General features: G+C 40.9%; 1 protein-coding gene across 5 annotated transcripts in view; it reads right to left on the reverse strand.

Annotated features, from left to right (window-relative positions):
* Positions 1 to 25,733, reverse strand: part of LOC133557422 (VPS10 domain-containing receptor SorCS1) — a 415,482-nt gene that overhangs the window by 143,107 nt on the left and 246,642 nt on the right. For all 5 annotated transcript variants that reach the window (XR_009807768.1, XR_009807769.1, XM_061907883.1 and 2 more), the window contains exon 6: positions 19,072 to 19,136. Coding sequence is in view for 3 of the 5 variants with exons in the window: in XM_061907883.1 (XP_061763867.1) it covers positions 19,072 to 19,136 (65 nt within the window). In the remaining 2 variants the exon portion in view is untranslated. The remainder of the gene's footprint in view (positions 1 to 19,071; positions 19,137 to 25,733) is intronic.

Here is a 25,733-nt window from a genome sequence, read left to right on the forward strand (position 1 = left end):
TCATGGGGACCAAATTTAAATTATATGGAACATTCTGAATGTGAATCATACTTTAAGGTAATAATGTTTTATTATCATGCTGTATGAAAATGTCATCCTAAGGAACACTAAACCAGATTTTGGTTTTGGAAACATATATTAGTTTTAACTAAGGATGGATACTATACAGAATCACAGTCCAATTAATGCCAGGATAACAAATGTTTTACTTTTCAAGAAAATTTATTTTCTCTTTTACCAATATTTGAAACACGTAAACCAGGGGCCTCAGACACGCGGCCCGCGCAATTGGCCGTTATATTGCGGCCACCACCTAACATGAAAGATTAATGTTAGTGCGGGTCGAGAATTTTATATGAATGGCGCTTGACAGTGTTGTGTGCGGAGTAGAAGGAATCCACCAATCACGAATCACGGTGTAGTATGTGGCTCTTGAGGGCTGAACACTGACGTGACTTGCGTGATGCAAGCACACAAATGTTTTGCTGCTTTTCCGCTTCCTCCCTCCCTCGCTCGCCCGCCTGTTCGCTCTCTCTGTCACTGTGTGTGTGTGTGTTCGCTCTCTCTCGCTCCCTCCCCCAGCGCCGCTGTAAAGTCAGGAGACAAGGTATCCGGTAGCTTCCTAAGCACTCCGCCGAAGGACCAAGCGACAATACAAAACTCTGGTGCACTGAACCCCAGCGCTGATACTCCGACAGAGTCGCTGTGCGATTCGGACGTGTAACACGTTTGTTGTGATGTTAGCCCATTCGGGGCTAATTGTGCTACTGTAACTGTAAACTCCACCCCCTCCTGTTGGCTCCAGACTGAAACGATTTTTGTTATTTGGCTCCAAAAGGGCTCTTTCAACGTGGAAAAGCGGCAAATGAGTGAAAGTGACAGAAACGTTGCCATGGAGACGAGGGTTTTCTTACGTGCCTGGCTGCAGTCACAACGTGACACCTGTCCGTCAATAATAACAGTCCCCGATAACCTGGACCGATTTAAACCATTTTTTTTGTATTATTATTATTTAATTTGCATTGCCTCACAATACATAATTATCATTTTGTTTGTTTATATTTTGATTTTATTTTGTGTTTAAGATAAAAATAAAGACATTTAAAATATATATATTTTTAAATATTTTCTTGCGGCCCAGCCTCAACCAGACTCTGCACCTAGTGGCCCCCAGGTATATTGAGTTTGAGACCCCTGACGTAAACGAAGTAACCCAAATTTCCCTGTTGTGGGATCAATAGAAAAATATCTTATCTTACCTTAAACCACAGCAATAAAATACAAACCTTTTTCCCTTTAGGGGACCTTTTTTTATTGGTCCCCATACCTTCAGAAGTCCCCTTAAGGTGACTGTGTAAACAGAGCGATGTCCCCATTAAGTAAGAATTGCCAGAACACACGCACACACACACACACACACACACACACACACACACACACGCGCACAGACGCACGCACACACGCACACGCACACACACACACACACACACACACACACACACACACACACACACACACATACACACACACAAGTCAAAGCCATGGTATCAGTCTTAGTATCGGCCAATAAAGAAAGACAACCTTTCCATAAAGCATTTCGGCCTTTGTGTGCTTCCCATATTACTCGTCTCACAAACTGGTCTCACTAATTCTCAAGCCAGTTGGAGAGAAAGACAGGTATACACGGAGGCCAATTTTTTTTTTTCTTTCAATCGTACTCCTGGGAGAGTGTCAATCCCCACAATAGCTTCTGCCAAATGTGTTGTCTCCCACCATACATCGTGATGGTGTCTTGCCTCTGACAGTAATGTCTGACAACTAATGCTGTATGATTGGCCTTTCTATGTTGCGCTGGCATCAAAGAGAGGCCTGATTCTTTGAAGGTATGTCCACTGATGCTTCCAGAAATATTTCATTGACTCACACATATGGACACAAATGCTAACATTAACACAAGAGAGATTTACCATCTTCCCCTTAATGCCATACACCCGGAGAAAAATCTGTGCACACGCGGGCCGGATGACTAAAATGATGGCATTAAAACTAAAAAATAAAGACAACTTCAGATTGTTTTCTGTTTTACTTTGGCCAAAAACACATTCTGTGTCATACCGCTGTGAGGGATGTCTTGGCTTGGGGTTTTTTCTGTCTTGTGAATTGCATGTTTTTATTTTGAAAAGCAACTCCTCTTGTTTCAGATCACTTGCCCTTCCTCTTGTGTCATCAGTCTGACGTCATCCCTGACCCATGGTTGTTTCCACCTGTTTCCCATTACCCTCATGTGACATATAAGCCCATGCCTCCCCTTGTTCTGTGCCAAATTGTCTCGAGCTTTCGTGCCTGTCTTGCTTCCATGTCCATGTCCATGCCTTGCCTATAGTCCCACGCTTATTTTCTTGGATCCTGAATTCCCACGTTGCTATTTTGACTTTTTCTCCTCCTCAGAGTGAAATGTATTATTTCGCTTTTGTTCATCCTAAGTGGTGAGTTATCATTTTTTTCCCTACTAATCTTTCCTTCCTCAAATTTCTTGAGCGATTTTTTGTTTACCATTATTAGATTAAGATTAAGTGTAGACATTTTCAGAATCATTGTTTTCTTCCTCCTATTGGAGCGTTTTATGTTAATAAGTTTTATAGCAGATACGGCGCAAATTATAGTTCGTCTTTGTTTTTGTATTTTCCTCCTTTTAGGAGTGATTTTTAGTTATTCCCTTTTTTTTTGGAACCTTTTTTGCTGACCGTTTTTGTTATTTGTAGATTTTGTATTACTCTGACTCTGGAGGTGAAAGAGCTGTCAAGATAAAATCCCTACTATGTATCCCTACTCGGCATCTGAGTTCATTCCTTTGTCCAAATCTGGTTTTCTGAAAATATTACAATAAAAATATAGAAAAAAAATATTGGCAGAGGTAAAGTTTAGATCCAGGAAGGAAAGAAAAAAGTTAATTAATGTTTGTAACTGAATACATGAACATTTATTTAATTTTCTAAAATGTTTTTAAAATGATGTAAGTAACGTTTATGACAACCTTTTTCCAAAACACTATATAGAATGTGAGATATAACAGATATCATTTGTTTTAAAAACTGTTACAAAAAAGTAGGACCCCAAAAATGTACTGTGGAACCCCATTTTTATGACTTGAAAATGGGGTCCCTGGGACCCCATTTTTATAATTCCTAACACCAACACTGATGGAATATTGGTGCGTGCAAAAAGGCAGCAGGCGGCTGTGGCCTGTGGGCCGGTTCTAATACTAATCAAATGTCATCCCGGGGCCATAGATAATTCATCCGCGGGCCCTTTACTTTGACAATTATGCCATACACCAATCTAAACTTGTATGAACACATTACTGTCTGAGCAACTAAGATGTAAAATTGTGCACATTGAACCAACACAATGTGCTCTCATACTCGTTTTGCCTTTATCATAAAAAAAAACAAAAAACAAACACATTTTTTTCCAAATTAAAACAGAAGAATAATTAAAAAACAAAAATGTGTGTCTTATGGAGCCAGAACAATATTTAAAGGTGTCATGTTATTTTTTTTTTCTACATTTAAAACACCTCCTTGATGTCTATATAACATGTACCGTATTTTCTGGACCATAGGGCACTGCCAATGAGCGGGGTCTATTCAGGTCTATTTTCATACAAAAGGCGCATTAAAGGGGTTATATTATGATTTTTTTCTAAACATAAAACATAACAAGAAGATAGAGAAAAAAGAAGAAGCCTATCGACTACGTTATCGACATGGACTACTGTGGCGGACTTGCGCAAATTTTCAGGACTTATGCAGATCTCAAATACTCATAAGTAGGTACCAGAAGTAAGAAAAGTTGGTTTTGCATAATATTGTGAAAAAAAATGCCAAATAATATGTCTGCTAATAGGTGCATTTTGCGGTCCTTAGACACACACCATAATAATACTCGTATCTCTGACCACGCTAGCCGTAATGGGCCGAGAATATATCAAGCTGTGCGGCTTCAAAGTCATACTAAAACATTTGACGGATTTTTGAGTGTTGTGTATAATGTTCTTTATTTTCAATGGAACATTTAAAACTTTGGTGTTGTTTACTGGCGTCATATTGCAGTCTACACATATCTCTTATGTGTGTGAAGTGAAGTGAAGCGAATTTTATTTATATAGTGCTTCTCTCTAGTGACTCAAATCGTTTTACATAGTGAAAGCCATTATCTAAGCTACATTTAAACCAGTTTGGGTGGCACTGGAAGCAGGTGGGTAAAGAGACCCAGGATGGACCGCTCGTCGGGACCCAGGATGGACCGCTCGCCTGTGTATCGGTTGGGGACATCTCTACGCTGCTGATCCGCCTCCGCTTGGGATGGTTTCCTGTGGACGGGACTCTCGCTGCTGTGTTGGATCCGCTTTGAACTGAACTCTCGCGGCTGCGTTGGAACCACTATGGATTAAATTTTCACAGTATCATGTTAGACCCGCTCAACATCCATTGCTTTTGGTCCCCTATAGGGGCGGGGTTGCCCATATTTGAGGTCTCCAAGGTTTCTCATAGTCATCATTGTCACTGGCGTCCCACTGGGTGTGAGTTTTCCTTGCCCTTATGTGGGTTCTTCCGAGGATGTTGTAGTCGTAGTAGTTTGTACAGTCCTTTGAGATATTTGTGATTTGGGGCTATATAAATAAACATTGATTGATTGATTGATTGAAAGTGTCTTGCCCAATGACACAACGGCAGTGACTAGGATGGCAGAAGCGGGAATCAAACCTGGAACCTTAAAGTTAATGGCACGGCCGCTCTACCAACCGGGCTATACCGCCTCTGTGACTACCATCTACATGTCACACTTATCATTACACCATGCACCAAATAAAATTGCTTCGAGGTCGGTAAGCACAACCAGATTTATTTCGTACATTAGGCGCACCGGGCTATTATTTTAAGTTAGACTTAGACTTCCTTTTATTGACATTCAAATTTGAACTACACAGTAAGGATACGAACGGCATTCTGTTGTATTAGCCTAGTGATTGTCAACCTTTTTTCAGTGATTTACCCCCTTTGAACATTTTTTTTTAATTCAAGTACCCCCTAATCAGCGCAAAGCATTTTTGGTTGGAAAAAAAAAGAGATAAAGAAGTAAAATACAGCACTATGTCATCAGTTTCTGATTTATTAAATTGTATAACAGTGCAAAATATTGCTCATTTGGAGTCTTGAACTATTTAGAAAAAAAAGATATAAAAATTACTAAAAACTTGTTGAAAAATAAACAAGTGATTGAATTATAAATAAAGATTTCTACACATAGAAGTAATCATCAACTTAAAGTGCCCTCTTTGGGGATTGTAATAGAGATCCATCTGGATTCATGAACATAATTCGAAACATTTCTTCACAAAAAAGAGAAATCTTTAACATCAATATTCATGGAACATGTCCACAAAAAAAAATCTAGGTGTCAACACTGAATGTTGCATTGTTGCATTTCTTTTTACAGTTTATGAACTTACATTCATATTTTGTTGAAGTATTATTCAATGAATATACTTATAAAGGATTTTGAATTGTTGCTATTTTTAAAATATTTTTTAAAAATCTCACGTACCCCTTGGCATACCTTCAATTACCCTGTTGTAGCGCATGATAAAAGAGCATTTAAGTGCACATTATAGTCCAAAAATACGGTAATAGCCGAGCTTTGGTCAACATTTAGCATTTGTTTTGTTTCACACACTGCAAAAACTGAAATCTAAGTAAGATTACATATCTCGAATAAGGGTGATAGTTGCTTATTTTCTGTCTGATAAGATCATTCTTCTCACTAAGCAGATGTTATGTTGGAATGTGTTACTTATTTTAAGGGTTTTTGTCCTAAACTATCTTAGTAAGATATTACAGCTTGTTGCTGACATTTGATAACCTATATTGAGTAATAAATGCTTGAAACTAGAATATCAACTGTTGCAAAGCTGTGTCATTAACACTCACAAGTATAAAGCTACTTTTTAAAGTAATCATTTCTTATTTCAAGCGTGAAAAGAAAAATCATGATGCAGAGCGCATATCATTATGTCAAGATAATGGCACTAGCATTTACTTAATTTAAGAATATTTTTCAACAAAAAGGTCTAATTTTTTATTACAAAGAAAAGTGCACTTGTTATTAGTGAGAATATACTTCTTTAAAGGTATTTTTGGGTTCATTTCGGTTAGGGAATATTACTTGTTTTGGAAAGTCTTGACAGGCCAAATTTTCTTGGTCTATTGGCAGATAATTTTGCTTCGTTCAAATAAAATACCCCTAATTTTTTGTATTTTTTTTCTTGTTTTTGAACACGGACTTTTTTGCAGTGCAGACCATCTTTAACCCACTTTTTGATTGTCTCTTCAGGTTGCGGTGTTTTTTAGGCGGTCTTATTTACATGCCAAAGTCATCCTCCGGACCAAGCTCCCTTCGGCTGTTTCTTCCCAGTTTTTAGCGCTTCCATATTAAGTCTACTTCAAGACTATACGTTACTTTTTTTTAATTAGAAATGACACCAATCTGCCGCACTAGAAGATGATAGAGAAAAACAAGGAACTTTCTTACTACAACTTCGGACTCCAACTGAATAAAAATGGAAAACTCGCGCAAAGCTCTGTGGGTAAACCTCTACTATATTTGGAGATATTCACTGCGAAACAAAGTGAAGTGAAGTATACTTATATAGCACTTTTCTCTAGTGACTCAAAGCGCTTTTACATAGTGAAACCCAATATCTAATTTACATTTAAACCAGTGTGGGTGGCACTTGGAGCAGGTGGGCAAAGTGTCTTGCCCGAGGACACAACGGCAGTGACTAGGATGGGGGAAGTAGAGATCGAACTGTAACCCTCAAGTTGCTGGCACAGCCACTCTACCAACCAAGTTATACCGCCAAGTGCACAAAGCAAAGTCCATAAGTGACTAGGATGGATTGATTCACACCGTTTTTTTGCCTTTTGAAGGGTACTGGAAAAATTGGAAAATTGATCTTGAAAGTCCTTTAAAAATTGCTTGAATTTGGTAATGGAAAAAGTGTACGGACTCTGATTCCAGATCATAAATCATGCACATCTCAACTAGACAGAAGAAGTCTGAGTAGGTACTCCGACAAGTTGGTACACTTTGACAGCCATTTAGGAGCCGAAAATGGCCAGAACGGCACACAAAGACGGCTAAAAGACACTTTTCCCCCCGTTTCTTTGTGAGGATTATGAGAGATTCTTAAAATGAAGTGAATTATATTCATATAGCGCTTTTCTCTCGTGACTCAAATCGCTTTTACATAGTGCAACCCAATATCTAATTTACATTTAAACCAATGCGGGTGGCACTTGGAGCAAGTGGGTAAAGCGTCTTGCCCGAGGACACAACGGCAGTGACTGGGATGGGGGAAGTAGGGATCGAACCTGTAACCCTCAAGTTGCTGGCACAGCCAGTCTACCAACCAAGTTATACCGCCCAGTGCACAAAGCAAAGTCCATAAAGACATGGATGGCAGAGACTGGTGTGGATGAACTTGACTGGCCTGCACAGAGTCCTGACCTTAACCCGATAGAACATCTTTGGGGTGAATTAGAACGGAGACTGAGACCAAAGCCTTCTCTACCAACATCAGTGTGTGACCTCACCAATGCTCTTTTAGAAAAATGGTGGAGGATGGCCGAAGCGGGAAACTGTAACCATCAAGTTGCTGGCACGGCCACTCTACCAACCGAGCTATACTGCCCCACACTCAGGCAAATTGCGTAACTAAAGTCTAAAATTCCACACGACTGGTTTGGAGTTTGTTTAGAAGGCAAGTTAGTTTTATCAACAATTCTGCCATGCCTTAATTGGTTTGATTTCAAATTTTCGGGACCTATGGAGATTACAAATACACACAAGCAGACGGATGAAATGCTGGTTGTCCAGAGTCGGGACCCGGGGTGGACCGCTTGCCCGGGCAGCGGTTGGGGAAAGGTCTGCGCTGCTGACCTGTCTCCGCTCGGGATGGTCTCCTGCTGGCCCCAGTATGTATTGGACTCTAACCATTATGTTAGATCCACTATGGACTGGACTCTCACCATTATGTTGGATCCACTATGAACTGGACTCTCCCACTATTATGTTAGATCCACTATGGACTGGACTCTCCCACTATTATGTTAGATCCACTATGGACTGAACTCTCCCACTATTATGTTAGATCCACTATGGACTGGACTCTCCCACTATTATGTTAGATCCACTTTGGACTGGACTCTCCCACTATCATGTTAGATCCACTATGGACTGGACTCTCCCACTATTACGTTAGATCCACTATGGACAGGACTCTCACTATTATGTTTGATCCACTATGGACTGGACTCTCACAATATTATGTTAGATCCACTATGGACTGGACTCTCACTATTATGTTAGATCCACTATGGACTGGACTCTCACCAGTATGTTAGATCCACTATGGACTGGACTCTCCCACTATTATGTTAGATTCACTATGGACTGGACTCTCACTATTATGTTAGATCCACTATGGGCTGGACTCTCCCTATTATGTTAGATCTGCTATGGACTGGACTCTCCCACTATTATGTTAGATCCACTATGGACTGGACTCTCCAACTATTATGTTGGATCCACTATGGACTGGACTCTCCCACTATTACGTTTGATCCACTATGGACTGGACACTCACTATCATGTTAGATCCACTATGGACTGGACTCTCCCTTTTATGTTAGATCCACTATGGACTGGACTTTCACTATTATGTTAGATCCACTATGGACTGGACTCTCCCACTATTATGTTAGATCCACTATGGATTGGACTCTGTCACTATTATGTTAGATCCACTATGGACTGGACTCTCCCACTATTATTTTAGATCCACTATGGACTGGACTCTCCCACTATTACGTTAGATCCACTATGGACTGGACTCTCACTATTATGTTAGATTCACTATGGACTGGACTCTCACTATTATGTTAGATCCACTATGGACTGGACTCTCACTATTATGTTAGATCCACTATGGACTGGACTCTCACTATTATGTTAAATCCACTATGGACTGGACTCTCCCACTATTATGTTAGATCCACTATGGACTGGACTCTCACTATTATGTTTGATCCACTATGGACTGGACTCTCCCTATTATGTTAGATCCACTATGGACTGGACTCTCACTATTATGTTAGATCCACTACGGACTGGACTCTCACTATTATGTTAGATCCACTATGGACTGGACTCTCACTATTATGTTAGATCGACTATGGACTGGACTCTCACAATATTGTGTTAGATCCACTATGGAGTGGACTCTCACTATTATGTTAGATCCACTATGGAATGGACTCTCACTAGTATGTTAGATCCACTATGGACTGGACTCTCCCACTATTATGTTAGATTCACTATGGACTGGACTCTCACTATTATGTTGGATCCATTATGGACTGGACTCTCACTATTATGTTAGATCCACTATGGACTGGACTCTCACTATTATGTTAGATCCACTATGGACTGGACTGTCACTATTATGTTAGATCCACTATGGACTGGACTCTCCCACTATGATGTTAGATCCACTATGGAGTGGACTCTCACTCTTACGTTAGATCCACTATGGACTGGACTCTCACTATTATGTTTGATCCACTATGGACTGGACTCTCCCTATTATGTTAGATCCACTATGGACTGGACTCTCACTATTATGTTAGATCCACTACGGACTGGACTCTCACTATTATGTTAGATCCACTATGGACTGGACTCTCACTATTATGTTAGATCCACTATGGACTGGACTCTCACAATATTGTGTTAGATCCACTATGGAGTGGACTCTCACTATTATGTTAGATCCACTATGGAATGGACTCTCACTAGTATGTTAGATCCACTATGGACTGGACTCTCCCACTATTATGTTAGATTCACTATGGACTGGACTCTCACTATTATGTTGGATCCATTATGGACTGGACTCTCACTATTATGTTAGATCCACTATGGACTGGACTCTCACTATTATGTTAGATCCACTATGGACTGGACTGTCACTATTATGTTAGATCCACTATGGACTGGACTCTCCCACTATGATGTTAGATCCACTATGGAGTGGACTCTCACTCTTACGTTAGATCCACTATGGACTGGACTCTCACTATTATGTTAGATCCACTATGGACTGGACTCTCCCACTATTATGTTAGATCCACTATGGACTGGACTCTCACTATTATGTTAGATCCACTATGGACTGGACTCTCCCACTATTATGTTAGATCCACTATGGAGTGGACTCTCACTCTTACGTTAGATCCATTATGGACTGGACTCTCACTATTATGTTAGATCCACTATGGACTGGACTCTCCGACTATTATGCTAGATCCACTATGTTCTGGACCCAACCATTATTATGTTAGATCCGCTATGGACTGGACTCTCTCTATTATGTTGGATCCACTATGGACTAGACTCTCACTATTATGTTAGATCCACTATGGACTGTACTCTCACTATTATGTAAGATCCACTATGGACTGGACTCTCACTTTTATGTTGGATCCACTATGGACTGGACTTTTACAATATTATGCTAGATCCACTCGACATCCATTGCACCGGTCACCCTAGCCCACTGTGTTGAGTTTTTCCTTGCCCTGATGTTGGATCTGAACTGAGGATGTTGCTGTGGCTTGTGCAGCCCTTTGACACACTTGTGATTTAGGCCTATATAAATAAACATTGATTGATTGATACCAGTAGGTAAGAACGGTTGGTTTTGCATAATGGGAACAATTGACTGTCAAAAGGACTTCCCGAGGGACACGGTCGAATGCCTTCTTCAAGTCCACAAAGCACATGTAGACTTGTTGGGCAAACTTCCATGCACCCTCAAGAACCCCGCCGAGAGTATAGAGCTGGTCCACAGTTCGACGACCAGGACGAAAACCACACTGTTCCTCCTGAATCCGAGGTTCGACCATCCGCCGTAGCCTCCTCTCCAGTACACCTTAATAGATTTTACCGGGAAGGCGGAGGAGTGTAATCTCATGATAGTTGGAACACACCCTCCGGTTCGCCTTCTTAAAGAGAGGAACAACCACCCCGGTCTGCCAATCCAGAAGTACCGCCCCCAATGTCCAGTTCGAGTGTGAAGTGACTTGGATGAGAATCAGCACCTCCAAGTCCGAGTCCATGGTTCACGCCCGTAAAAAGGTGGAGTGCCATCTCCGGGTTGGGTAGGAGACCCTGCCCCAAGTGGAGGAGTTCAATTACCTATGAGTCTTGTTCATGAGTGAGTGAAGAGTGGATCGTGAGATCGACAGGTGGATCGGTGCGGCGTCTTCAGTAATGCGGACGCTGTATCGATCCGTTGTGGTGAAGAAGGAGCTGAGCTGAAAGGCAAGGTCTATCAATCTACCGGTCGATCTACGTTCCCATCCTCACCTATGGTCATGAGCTCTGGGTTATGACAGAAAGGACAAGATCACGGGTACAAGTGGCTGAAAATTGTTTCCTCAGCCGGGTGGCGGGGCTCTCCCTTAGAGATAAGGTGAGAAGCTCTGCCATCCGGGAGGAAAAGTAAAGCTGCTAATCCTCCATATCGAGAGGAGCCAGATGAGGTGGTTCGGGCATATGGTCAGGATGCCACCTGAACGCCTCCCTAGGGAGGTTTTTAGGGCACGTCCAACTGGTAGGAGGCCACGGGGAAGACCCAGGACACGTTGGGAAGACTATGTCTCCCGGCTGGCCTGGGAATGACTCGGGATACCTCGGGAAGAGCTGGACAAAGTGGCTGGGGAGAGGAAAGTCTGGGCTTCCATGCTTAGGCTGCTGCCCCTGTGACCCGACCTCAGATAAGCGGAAGAAGATGGATGGATGGATGTACAAGGGTGACACACAAAAATGTTCATCAATAAAAATCGAATAACTTCCAAAATTTTATTTAGATTAACACAAAAATTCAGCTACATTAGGTTAAATCTATGTAGCAGATTTCTCTATAGTTTCAAGTATGCACCACAAAAACTCTTTGTTTAACTGGCGCTCAAAAATGTGCTGTAAATGAGCTCCCCCGTTGCTGCAAGCACATTTGGAACCGGCGGGCAAAGTTCTCGATGACCCTCCCACGTTCTTCCCTTGCGATCGCTCTTATTGCTGCTGCGATTGCTGCCTTCAGATCAGGGATAGTCTGGGGATTGTTGCCATATACTCTGTCCTCAAGGTATCAACACAGCTAAAAATCTTGGCCGTTCAAGTCCGGTGAATGCGGCGACCCCTCCGGGTCACACCCGCGTCTGATCAGTCGGTCAGGAAAACGATGCTGTAGCCATGCCAATGATTCCTTTGAAGTGTGGGGTGTGGCACCATCCTGCTGGAACCACTGGAGGTCCATGACAACCCCTCTTTGTCGACCAATTCCTGTCCAGAATTTGCCAAGCACCTGAAAATATCGCTCGGTGTTGATTGTCACAAACCACTCATCGTCCTCGAACCCGAATGGTCCAATGTTGCCATGTTTGGAGATGGCGACCCATGCAGTACACTTGACAGAGTGTAATGGCCTTTGCAGACAGTACTCAGGGGGTGTGCTACCCCAAAAGATGTTGTTCTTAAGAGTTCACATGACCAGACAACAGAAAATGTGCCTCATCCGAAAACCAGACATTGTCAAGGAAGTCTGCCGCACCGTCAATCTTATCACAAAACCACTGGCACATGACCACTCGTTTCCTCATGTCGGCAGGTGTAAGCTTTTGTTTAATCTGTATCCTGTAAGGATAGAGGTCGAGATCTGTGATCAAAATTCTCCGCGCATTCCAAGCTCATGACTTTGTCGACGCACATACTTGCGTGGGCTGCGAACAACAGTCTCTGACCGCATCAATGTTTTGTGGTGTCCTTGACGATTTTGGTCGCCCAGAGTGTGATTGTCTGCTAGTATCTTAACGATTGAAGTTATTAACAGTCCCACGGGTTCGGAACTTGTTGACCCATCCGTAGATCATAGTGTGGGCAGGAAATTCACGACATCCAAACCGTTCTTTGAGTTGCAATTGAAAACCAGACATTGTTAAGGAAGTCTGGGGCAGCCTTAATCTTATCGCAAAGCCAATGGCACATGATCACTCGTTTCCTCATGTTGGCAGGTGTAAGCTTTTGTTTAAACTGTATCCTGTAAGGATAGGGGTCGAGATCTGCAATCAAAATTCTCCGCACAGACTCCCGGTCATTCCAAGTTCCTGACTTTGTCGACGCACAGACTTGCGTGGGCTGCGAACAACAGAGTCTCTGACTGCATCAACGTTTTGTGGTGTCCTTGATGATCCATCTGTAGATCTGTGGTGTCCTTGTTGACCCATCTGTAGATCATTGTGTGGGCAGGTAATTCACGACATCCAAATCGTTCTTTGAATTGCAATTCAGCCGCCTGGATAGAATTCAGCCGAAAATAGGCCTCAACTCTATATGTCTTTGGTTCAGTAGTCCATGGCATCTCGAAATTTAAATTTTTCTACACTTTTAGAACAATAATTCTTCTTGGTAAATCTGAAAAATAAAAAATAATTTATTAATTATTCCAAAAGTTGTTCAAGTTTATATGATGAACGCTTTTTTGTGTCACCCTTGTACAAGGATATTTCACGTCTTTACTGTGAATGTAATTGAACACTGTTTATGTTGTGTACAAGGTGTATTTATAATATGTTTATGGAGGTTTTGCTCCTCAGGGTTCCTTGGACCACCAATGATGGACAGGACAGCCTCATATTTGTGAACGATCTGTTATTTTTCAATAAATGTTTTTATGCTTTTCAGCAAATGTCTGTCAATTTCGCCAGTGAGCCGTCTCTGCTCGCACTCTCGCTGCCATCAACAACTCCCCCTCTCCTTCCAGACTGCTGCCTTTAACAGAGCGACAGGTGATAAGACACACACTCTCAGGCTGAGAGTGTTAGCTGTATCATTTACGCACCTGTCGCTAATCTCGAAGCCGGTTCTACCACACCCCGCTTTGCTGCAGGTTCGCAGGCCACGCCCACCACAATGTTGTGCCAAGGAAATGTTATATTTTTTGGAAGCTCATCTTGTATTTGACATTGTTTATAGAGTTTGGCGCAATAAGTGTTCAACTTCAGCCTAAACCCTTACGGTCTGCAACATTTTACATTTTTGAATGTACAACTGTTTGTTTATGTAAAACTGCTTGTTTATTTGGTTGACCACTGACCGAATAATAATGATAATAATAATAATAATAGTAATAATAATAATAAGGATAATAATAATAATAACAATAATAATAATAATTACCAATTTCGATTATTTCCTCTTTGGTGGTTACATTTTTTATTGATAGTATCATTCAGGTCCTTAAATGACTGGAAACCTTTCATCAAGATTTAGTCCAATACTTACAAAGTACTTATAAAAACTTTCAACTACTTTGTTTATTGTCCTATTTTCTCTTCTTCTATGCACAATTGCTATGGCTTTTCTGCATCATTCGGTCCAAATTGAAGCCTAGTGTATTTGCAGCTGAGAGCTCTGGAGCATTGGAAAAATGACAGTGCAGACATGCAATACAGCATAAGTGACTAATGACAAAAGTGGAACTGTACATTATCGGTTCCGCAGGCGTAAAGCAGCTGCACTTAGCTCCATGGCAAACCTGCATATAGTAGCCCTTTGAGTGGTTGCTATAGACAGCTTTGACTCTATTTTGAAGTAATAATGGCCGTGTGTTGTTTACGTACTCTATATTGCCAAAAGTATTTGGCCACCCATCCAAATGATTATAATCAGGTGCCCTAATCCCTTGGCCCGGCCACAGGTGTATACAATCAAGCACTTGGGCATGGATACTGTTTCTACAAACGTTTGTGAAAGAATTGATCGCTCTTAGTGATTTCCAGCGTGGAACTGTCATACGCCAGTGCAACAAATCCAGTCTTGAAATGTCCTCGCTCCTCAATATTCCAAAGTCAGCTTTATTATAAGAAATGGAAAAGTTTGGGAACAACAGCAACTCAGCCACCAAGTGGTAGGCCACGTAAACTGACAGAGTTCAGCGAATGCAAAGATTTTCTGCACAGTCAGTTGCTACAGAGCTCCAAAATTCATGTGACGTTCCAATTAGCCCACGTAGAGTACACAGAGAGCTTCATGGAATGGGTTTCCATGGCCGGGCAGCTTCATCTAAGTCATAAATCACCAAGTCCAATGAAAAGCGTGGGATGCAGTGGTGTAAACCACTTCGCCACTGGACTCTAGAGCAGTGGAGACGTGTTCTCTGGAGTGACGAATCGCGCTTTTACATCTGGCAATGTGATGGATGAGTCTGGGTTTGGAGGTTGCTAGGAGAACGGTACATTTTGGACTACATTGTGCCTAGTGTGAAATTTGGTGGCGGAGGAATTATGGTGTGGAGTGGTTTTTCAGGAGTTGGGCTTGGCCCCTTAGTTCCTGGGAAACGAACTTTGAATGCTCCAAGATACCAAAATATTTTGGATATTTCCCTGCTCCAAACATTGTGGGAACAGTTTTGAGAGGATCCCTTCCTTTTCCAACATGACTGTGCACCATTGCACAAAGCAAGGTCCATAAAGACATGGATGACAGAGTCTGGTGTGGATTAAATTGACTGGCCTGCACAGAGTCCTGACTTGCAGCCGATAAAACATATTTGGGATGACTTAGAACGGAGAATGAGAGCCAGGCCTTCTCCACCAACATCAGTGTGTGACCTCACCAATGCGCTTTTGGAAGAATGATGGAAAATTCCTATAAACACACTCCGCAACCTTGTGGACAGCCCTCCCAGAAGAGTTGAAGCAGTAATAGCTGCAAAAGATGGACCGACATAATATTGGACCCTATGGGTTAGGAAGGGGATTGCATTTCAAGTTCATATGTGAGTTAATTGATTAACGTGGACCCCAACTTAAAAAAGTTGAAAAACTTACTCGGGTGTTACCATTTAGTGGTCAATTGTACGGAATATGTACTGTACAGTGCAATCTACTAATAAAACTTTCAATCAATCAATCAGTCAAGGCAGGTGGCCAAATACTTTTGGCAATGTAGTGCACCTCAGAAATGGCGACTGCCATTGGGGTACCAAGTCTTTGGAACAGGGTCAAGTTGGTCTCAGTTCGGTCCCATATTAGGATGCAATAATTAATCATTTGAAACGATAATTTGATTAGTATAAAACTTTGATTAATATTCCGTTGCCTTGATCGATCATTTAATCAGTGTAACTAAAAAAAAATTATAAAAATATGATCAAATATTTTCCGCACATGAGAGTGGTGGTGTGGGTTCTGTGGTCTTTTTGGCGGCGAACAGCGGAGCGTGTTTTATTTAATTTTAATTTTGCACACGTGCTAAAAGTGCAATTTCAAAACAGAACAATTTCATATAAATGCTTGTTTATTTTAAAAATGTTAAAATGTATAAAAAGTGTCCTTTACCTCTAAAGGCCTCAGTGGCCACATGTGTGGACAACACCTTTTAGCTCTTATTTACAAAATTGTGTACACTACTGAATTGGGGTCTTACGGCCGCTAATGTGGACACTTATACTGCCATCTGGTGGTGTCAGAAAAGTATAACATACAATGGTATTTGGAAAAAAAAAGTGTAAAAAAAAATTGCATGTCACTACACATGAAGTACACACTTGTGTGCTTATGGACTAAGTACATCATATTAAAAGATGATTTTTTTAGCGTTTATTCTAATTAGGGTCCAATAAGCCCAAATTGCAAGAAGAAATTAAAAAAAAACATGTACACTAACAGCTTGGGCCTTAAGAAGTTAATCAGTTTACGCGATTATTAGAGAAAAACTAACCAATATATAATTTGATAACCAAAATTAATGGTCTGTGGCTACCTTTTGTAGTCCCCGATATAACATCTTGATGCAATAGTGCCGTGATCACTATTAATCTGGAAATGTAGGCTATATGATATAAATATATATATCTATATATATATATATATATATATACAAAAAAAAAAAAATATATATATATATACATATATATTTTGCAAAATGTTATGTTGATTACCGTATTTTCCAGACTATAAGGCGCACTTAAAATCCATGTATTGTCTTAAAAATCGACAGTGCGCCTTATAACCCGATGCGCCTAACATAGGGAATAATTCTGTTTTTTCTTACCGACCTCGAAGCAATTTTATTTGGAACATGGTGTGATGATAAGTGTGACCAGTAGATGAGAATCAAACATAATAAATATGTGTAGACTGCAATACGATTGCAATATGACTCAAGTAAACAACACCAACATTTTATATGTTCCATTGAAAATATAGACGTGGAAGGGGATTGTGATCAGCGCACCGCAGGAGTAAAGGTTTAGCGTCTCTGTCCAGGGTGCTGAAAACAGAGCGCCATCAGACGGGGGCGTGGCATGTGCTGACGGCGAGACACAGCTGGCAGATGATTAATTTGCGCAGGTGGTATGTGTTAAACTAATCATCTGTTGTCTTTAACAACGAGCGGCCGGGTGCTGGAGGAGGAGGAGGATCGGACAGACTGAAAAGTCAACTAAAGTACATGATTGAAAAAACTACAAAAAAAATACTAAACCCTATCAACTCTGCACAACTGGCATCCAGGGTGACTCTGTGGAACTGTAAGTAGAAAAAGCTTACAATAGAACATTACACACAGCGCTCAAAAATGTATCAAAATGTTTTAGTACGACTTTGGTAAGCTATGAAACCGCACCACTTGATGGATTGTCGGCGCATTAAACATATGAGTATTATTATGGTGTGTGTATAAGGAAAGACATATTTCCTGACGTTTTGTATCGCAATAAAATGCAGAAACAACTTTTCTTACCTTTTGGTACCTGCTGATCTGTATTTGGGATCTGCATGAATCCTGAAAAATGGTGCGTGTCCGCCTTTGTAGTCTGTGGTGAAGCCTTAGTCGATTATATTTTTCTTTTTTTCTATTTTCTTGTTATGGAACATGCATCCTCAGCTGTTGCCATTTCTAATATAAAGTAGTGTCAAGTCCTTACTTCAATCCGTTAAAGTGCTAAAAGTGAGTTTGCATTATTCAATGAAGGAACTTTAGTTATTAGAGATTTAGTCGGACACATTTCCGGGACACATGTTGTTGTTTCCGTATGAGGAAATGCTTATCCATTATTGATTCAAGTAAAGTCTGGATGTCATTAGAACAGTTAGCTCCATCTTTTGATACTTTCTTCCACTCCCGTCCTTGCACGCTACACCGCTACAACAAAGATGACGGGGAGAAGACGCTGCCGAAGGTGAGGCATGTAAATAAGACCGCCCACAAAACGGCGCATCTAGAAGCGATTGTCTAAAGGGGCTAGAACATGATCTGTAAAACATAATCAATGCAACATTTTGACAAAAGAACCACCATTACATGTTTTGTAGACCACAATAAAGTTTTGACAAATTAGACAAAAATAATAATAATATGACTCCTTTAATGCGCCCTATAATCCGGTGCGCCTTGTATATGAAAAAAGATTGAAAATAGACCATCGGTGGTGCGCCTTATAATCCGGTGTGCCCTATGGTCCGGAAACTAGGGTACATGTGGTCGTTGCAGATTGAAATCCTGAGTCCAATTATAGACAGAGAGAGAGAAGTATTTTGAATGAATCCTGGGTCAAAAAAGTAAACATTCGATCCTGACACCATCTCTTCCACACAATGTGCCAATGTTTGTCAGCCAGGAAGATGACGAGTCATATTTCATTTGAACTAGATGGGCCGAACGTGTGGATTCCTAACCTTTTCAGTACATTCTAATATATGCATTACTTTCCCACTCCATTGTCATAGTGCGACCCCACACTCATCTATTCTTACTGTCCTTCTGCATTATTCTTCACAAAAAAAAAAAAAAAACACCAAGCAAATTCCTGTCACTCTCGACTTCAGCACAAAGCCCACAATGCAATACAATAGAACTGTGTGCTAAATTCTGGACTTAATGACTTACGTCCTTCCGAGATGGTGGTTTCCAGGTGAATCAAGCCTGGCTCCTTATCCAGACCCATTTTCGACCTGAAAAGCAGACAATCAGCATGCATCTTTTAGTTTGGCGGAAATTGCTCGGAAGGGATAATGCATACTTTGGCCAAAATTAAAAGGGACTTATAATGATATCCATCTTTTCTTGATTCTTGTTCTAAAATTGGATATGTGTGTAATACAGGGCCAAAACATAAATTTCATGCATTTGGCCGTAAGGTTGCACGCAGGTTTTGATGACCCTGCCCACAATTTATTCAATTTTTTTTAGGATAGCATCTTGAGATGCCGCAACTTGTTTTCAACGGGGTCCCTGCAATGTTTTGCAGTCTTTTTTTTTTTTTTTTAAAGAACGGCGATGTTGTGACGTGGCAGTGACGTGGACGTACTCAGGGTTTTCCCCAAATTGCCAAGACACTTGTGGTGATGGAAGCTTGGCGAGGGCTGTAGTGGGAGCGTGGTCATCATTATGTCATCCTATGATTTGTATAGTCTGCTATTACCGTATTTCCTTGAATTGCCGCAGGGCTTATAGTATGCGCCTGCCTTGAATTACTGCCGGGGTGAAACTCGCTTCCCAAAATAATTAGTGCATGCTTAGTATTACCGCCTGGTCAAACTCGTGACGTCACGAGTGACACTTCCCCTGCTATCCATCCATCCATTTTCTACCGCTTATTCCCTTTCGGGGCCCCTGTTATAATTTTCAAAATGCAGGAGGCTGATTTCAATACCGGTAATTTAAAATCGCATAACGGGAAGAAGATTAAGAGCTATTCAGTAGGATTTAAGGTCCAAGTTTACATCAGACTCAAATTTTTACTGCATACCTTTCGTAAGTGCCGCAGTGAGAAGAGGTTTCAAAATAATTAGCGCATGCTTACTTTTACCGCATGCCTTTGGTAAGCGCAGGAGTGAAAAGAGGTTTTAAATTAATTAGCGCATGCTTATTTTTACCGCATGCCTTTGGTAAAAGCAGGAGTGAGAAGAGGTTTTAAATTAATTAGCGCCCCGGCGGCAATTCCAGGAAATACAGTATGCACAATTTTTCTTTAAAAGGCTAAACAAATGTATACATACATTAAAAAAAAAAGTTTTATTATTTAATAGGATAAACATACATATATAAACATATATCCATCCATCCATTTTTTACCGCTTATTCCTTTTGGGGTCGCGGGGGGCGCTAGTGCCTATCTCAGCTACAATCGGGCTGAAGGCGGGGTACACCCTGGAGAATTCGCCACCTCATCGCAGGGCCAACACAGATAGACGGACAGCATTCACACTCACATTCACACACTAGAGCCAAATTAGTCTTGCCAATCAGCCTATCCCCAGGTGCATGTCTTTGGAGGTGGGAGGGAGCCGGTTTACCCGGAGGGAACCCACGCATTCACGGGGAGAACATGCAAACTCCACACAGAAAGATCCCGAAGAACCCAGGACAACTCAGGACCTTCGTATTGTGAGGCAGACGCACCAACCCCGCTTCCACCGTGAAGCCCATTAACATCTCTCCCTCTCTCTCTCTCTCTCTCTCTCTCTCTCTCTCTCTCTCTCTATATGTATATATACATACATACATACATACATACATACATACATACATATATATATATATATATATATATATATATATATATATATATATATATATATATATATATATATATATATATATATATATATATATATATATATACACACACACATACACACAATGTATAAATATATATACAAAACCCCGTTTCAAAATGAGTCGGGAAATTGTGTTAGATGTAAATATAAACGGAATACAATGATTTGCAAATCATTTTCAACCCATATTCAATTGAATGCACTACAAAGACAAGATATTTGATGTTCAAACTAATGAACATACATTTTTTTTTGCAAATAATAATTAACTTTGAATTTCATGGCTGCAACACGTGCCAACGTAGTTGGGAAAGGGCATGTTCACCACTGTGTTACATCACTTTTTCTTTTAACAACACTCAATAAACGTTTGGGAACTGAGGAAACTAATTGTTGAAACTTTGAAAGTGGGATTATTTCCCATTCTTGTTTTATGTAGAGCTTCAGTTGTTCAACAGTCCGGGGTATCCGCTGTCGTATTTTGCGCTTCATAATGCGCCACACTTTCCATGGGAGACAGGTCTGGACAGCAGGCGGGCCAGGAAAGTACCCGCACTCTTTCTTTAGGAAGCCACGCTGTTGTAACACATGCTGAATGTGGCTTGGAATTGTCTCGCTGAAATAAGCAGGGTCGTCCATGAAAAAGACGGCGCTTAGATGGCAGCATATGTTGTTCCAAAACCTGTATGTACCTTTCAGCATTAATGGTGCCTTCACAGATGTGTAAGTTACCCATGCCTTGGGCACTAATGCATCCCCATACCATCCCAGGAGCTGGCTTTTGTGTCGATAACAGTCTGGATGGTTTGCTTCCCCTTAGTTCCGGATGACACGATGTCGAATATTTCCAAAAACAATTTGAAATGTGGACTCGTCATACCACAGAACACTTTTCCACTTTGCATCAGTCCATCTTAGATGAAATGAAGTGAAGTGAATTATGTTTATATAGCATTTTTCTCTATTGACTCAAAGCGCTTTACATTGTGAAAACCAACATCAACAAGTTACATTTAAACCAGTGTGGGTGGCACTGGGAGCAGGTGGGTAAAGTGTCTTGCTCAAGGACACAATGGCAGTGACTAGGATGGCGGAAGCGGGAATCGAACCTGGAACCATCAAGTTGCTACCAACCGAGCTATGCCGCCCCAGTTGTTCGCGTGAGATTGGTAATAAACGTTAAAAAGAGCGTCTTACTCTGTGTGACTTCTTCTGGAGGCTACTATACATTATTTTACTTATCTATGTGTTTTCCATGTAAGAAAACCCCCACATTTTTAGGTGTGGCGGCTTTTATTTTGCCGTGGCAATTAAGAGAAAACCTGTACATTCAGAAATGCTATTTGCCAGAAGTGAAGGCTACAAAAAGGCTTTGATTTATTTTCTATTGCTTGGATTAAAGAAACTGTTTGCAGATTCCTAACAGTAGCATTTTTCAATGCAAAAAATATAACAAACACATCCGGCTGTCTTATGTTAGCATTAGTGGTTTAGCAGAACACACTTGTTGGACAATTGTCTAAATTGTTTGCCAATTCCAAAGTTTATGTAATAAAAATGTTTATAGGCCCGAATAAATCAATGGTGTTCAAGGTGGTCACATGCCTGATCTCGAGGGAATTTTGAAAATAAAATAACAATGAAATGGGTGGGGTTGAGGTCGGGGGGTAGCGTCCTGGAAGAGTTAGTGCTGCAAGGGATTCGGGGTATTTTTTCTGTTGTGTTTATGTTGTGTTACGGTGCGGATGTTCTCCCGAAATGTGTTTGTCATTCTTGTTTGGTGTGGGTTCACGTTGTGGCGCATATTTGTAACAGTGTTACAGTTGTTTATGACGGCCACCCTCAGTGTGACCTGTATCGGTGGTGACCAAGTATGCTCGGCATTCTCTTGTGTGTGTAAAAAGCTGCTTAAATTATGCCACTTGGCCGGCATGCAGTGTGTATGTAGGAAAAGCGGACGTGACAACAGGTTGAAGGGGACACTGAAGGCAGTGGCTTTAAGGCACGCCCCCAATATAGTTGTGCGGGTGAGGGGTAAAAAAAATTTTTTTAAAAGGACACTATCGATCCAATACCACTACCCGACACTTGGTACTGATGCTTTCAATATTTTGATCGATACTCCTACACATAATTTTAATGGTGACTACAATGCTATCAGCATCTGATGCTTGCCATGCCTTTGTGATCATGTTTTGTTTAGTTGTGTTGGATTACTTCAAGACTCCATTAGTTCCTTTTTCACTCCATTGTTTTCTTTTCATGCCCACCAATCAGTTCACCTGTCCTCACGACTCACGCACCTGATTCATTTAAACTCACGCATCTGTTTTCAAGCACTACTGCACCATTTAAGCCTGTAGTTGCCAGGCAGTCAGCCTAGCAACATCACCCTCCTACACCCCCATGTTATCCATGCCGATGATCCATGCTCTTTCTCGGTTACATTAAGTGTTTTCGTTTTTGTTGTCCATAGTCTTTTCGTAGTGCAAGTTTCAGTTTTCTGAGCCATGTTTTTGTACCTCTTCTGTGAGCGCCTTTTGTTTGTTCCTTTTTTGAGTTAAGAATAAAATATGTCATTACCTTCACGCCGTGTCCGGTCCAGTCGCTTGGCACCACCGGAACACAAACCACACCATAGTCCAAGTCATGACAATGCTGGTGTATTGATACTGTGTCTTTAAAGAAATAATGTGGTGTATTGCGATACCAATACTTTGTCTTTGCGGTGACTGAATGACAATGTTACTGAAGCAATGACTTCCACATATTTTTCTTTATTATAGATGGCACGTAAATACATGTTGTTTTTTTACTGAAGAAAATATATGTTCTGGCATTTCAAAAGGGTTCTTCTTTTACAAGATGGAAGGAAATGTTTACTGACACCATGAGGAATAAGCCATTGATTTCCTTTCCCTTGAAAGGAAACCCACAGATGGAATAGTGTATGATCATTATGACATTAAATATGTATTAAAAAGACTGGGAGATCAGAAGGGGAAGCCAAGACAGAAAGCACATGGCACAAGGGAGAACTGGAAGGTTGAGATAAATAAAAAGGTAAGGTAAAGAGAAAAAGAGAATGTTACTGCAGGAGGCATACAAATACAACTGTGCAGTCAGAGACAGAAACCTAGTGCTTTAGTTATTTTCCACATGTAACCACTGCGAATAGGATGACCTACTTTTTAGAGCCTTTCCTTGTTCACAGACTAGTACAGATACACAAGCATATCTGTACAATAATTCCTCAGCTACACTATATTGCCAAAAGTATTTGGCCACCCATCCAAATGATCAGGTGTTCTAATCACTTGGCCAGGCCACATGTGTATAAAAATAAGCACTTAGGCATGGAAACTGTTTCTACAAACAGGGGCCGCTTTCAGGAGCTCAGTGATTTCCAGCGTCTTACAACATGACTGTGCACCACTGCACAAAGCAAGGTCCATAAAGACATGGATGACAGAGTCTGGTGTTGATGACCTTAACTTGCCTGCACAGAGTCCTGACCTGAACCCGATAGGACACCTTTGGGATGAATAGATTGGAGGTTGAGAGCCAGGCCTTCTCGAACAACATCAGTGTGTGACCGCACCAATGTGCTTTTGGAAGAACGGTGGGAAATTCCTATAAATGCACTCCGCAACCTTGTGGACAGCCTTCTCAGAAGAGTTGATGTTGTAATAGCTGCAAGAGGTGGACTGGCATCATACTGAACCCTATGGGTTAGGAATGGGATGGGACTTCAAGTTCATATGTGAGTCAAGACAGGTGGCCAACTACTTTTGGTAACATAGTGTAGACTATTGGAGCTTTCTCGGCTACTTCTTATGCTTTAGGCTGAGTGCAAAAATACGGATTCGGAGCTTCTCCATTTTCTGTCAAAAAACATGACGCAGGTGTATGTGTAAGCCGACTTGGCGGAGCAGTGTAAGCATGGACCTGCTACAATAATATGCCCTATACTAATGCATGAGTCCATAATGCCAGCTAAGGGCTTCAAAATTATTTTGAGGCGGCAGACATTTATCCATGAAACGGATATGCTGCTGATGGTGTGTTTGACTGAGAATCTACTGGAAGGTGATACTGTAGAATTCCACTCTCCGTGGCATATGCTGTACATTATTATACCATTACTTCATTCAGCTCCTGTAACTGTTTGCAGTTTATACAAGTCTTGTAATCTGGAAGTAGGTCAGGTTTCTTATTCAATATTGTTAAAAGTGTGCTGTTGTTCAAGGGCTGTTTAAGTGATGTTCAATTCATTTCAATGGAAAAGATAGATATGGGATATGAGTGTTCAGAGTTACAAGTTCTGTCACAGAATGTTGAACCAGAAATACTACAATTATAAAAGTATTCAGAAAGCACAGACCTTTTTCCAGCACCTACTTCATCCGCTCCATCACATCGAGGCTACAGACAAAACATCCTGAGGCTTTTTTTCATCATTCCTGTGGACTTCGATCATGCTATTTTGGACTCAACGTTAGCTGCTTTTTACCAGGCTGTGGTTTGTCCCACGAGAAACAACAGGACAATTGAACTACTGCAGGGGTCACCAACGCGGTGCCCGCGGGCACCAGGTATCCCGTAAGGAACAGATGAGTAGCCCGCTGGCCTGTTCTAAAAATAGCTCAAATAGCAGCACTTACCAGTGAGCTGCCTCTATTTTTTTTTATTGTATTTATTTACTAGCAAGCTGGTCACGCTTTGCTCGACATTTTTAATTTTAAGAGAGCCAAAACTTAAATAGAATTTGAAAATCCAAGGAAATATTTTAAAGACTTGGTCTTCACTTGTTTAAATAAATTCATTTATTTTTTCACTTTGCTTCTTATAACTTTCAGAAAGACAATTTTAGATAAAAAATTCAACCTTAAAAAATAATTCTAGGATTTTTGAACACATATACCTTTTTATCTTTTACATTCCTTCCTCTTCTTTCCAGACAATTTAAATCAATGTTCAAGTAATTAT

The sequence above is a fragment of the Nerophis ophidion genome, linkage group LG01 (assembly GCF_033978795.1).
Source record: "Nerophis ophidion isolate RoL-2023_Sa linkage group LG01, RoL_Noph_v1.0, whole genome shotgun sequence".
Lineage (NCBI taxonomy): Eukaryota > Metazoa > Chordata > Actinopteri > Syngnathiformes > Syngnathidae > Nerophis > Nerophis ophidion.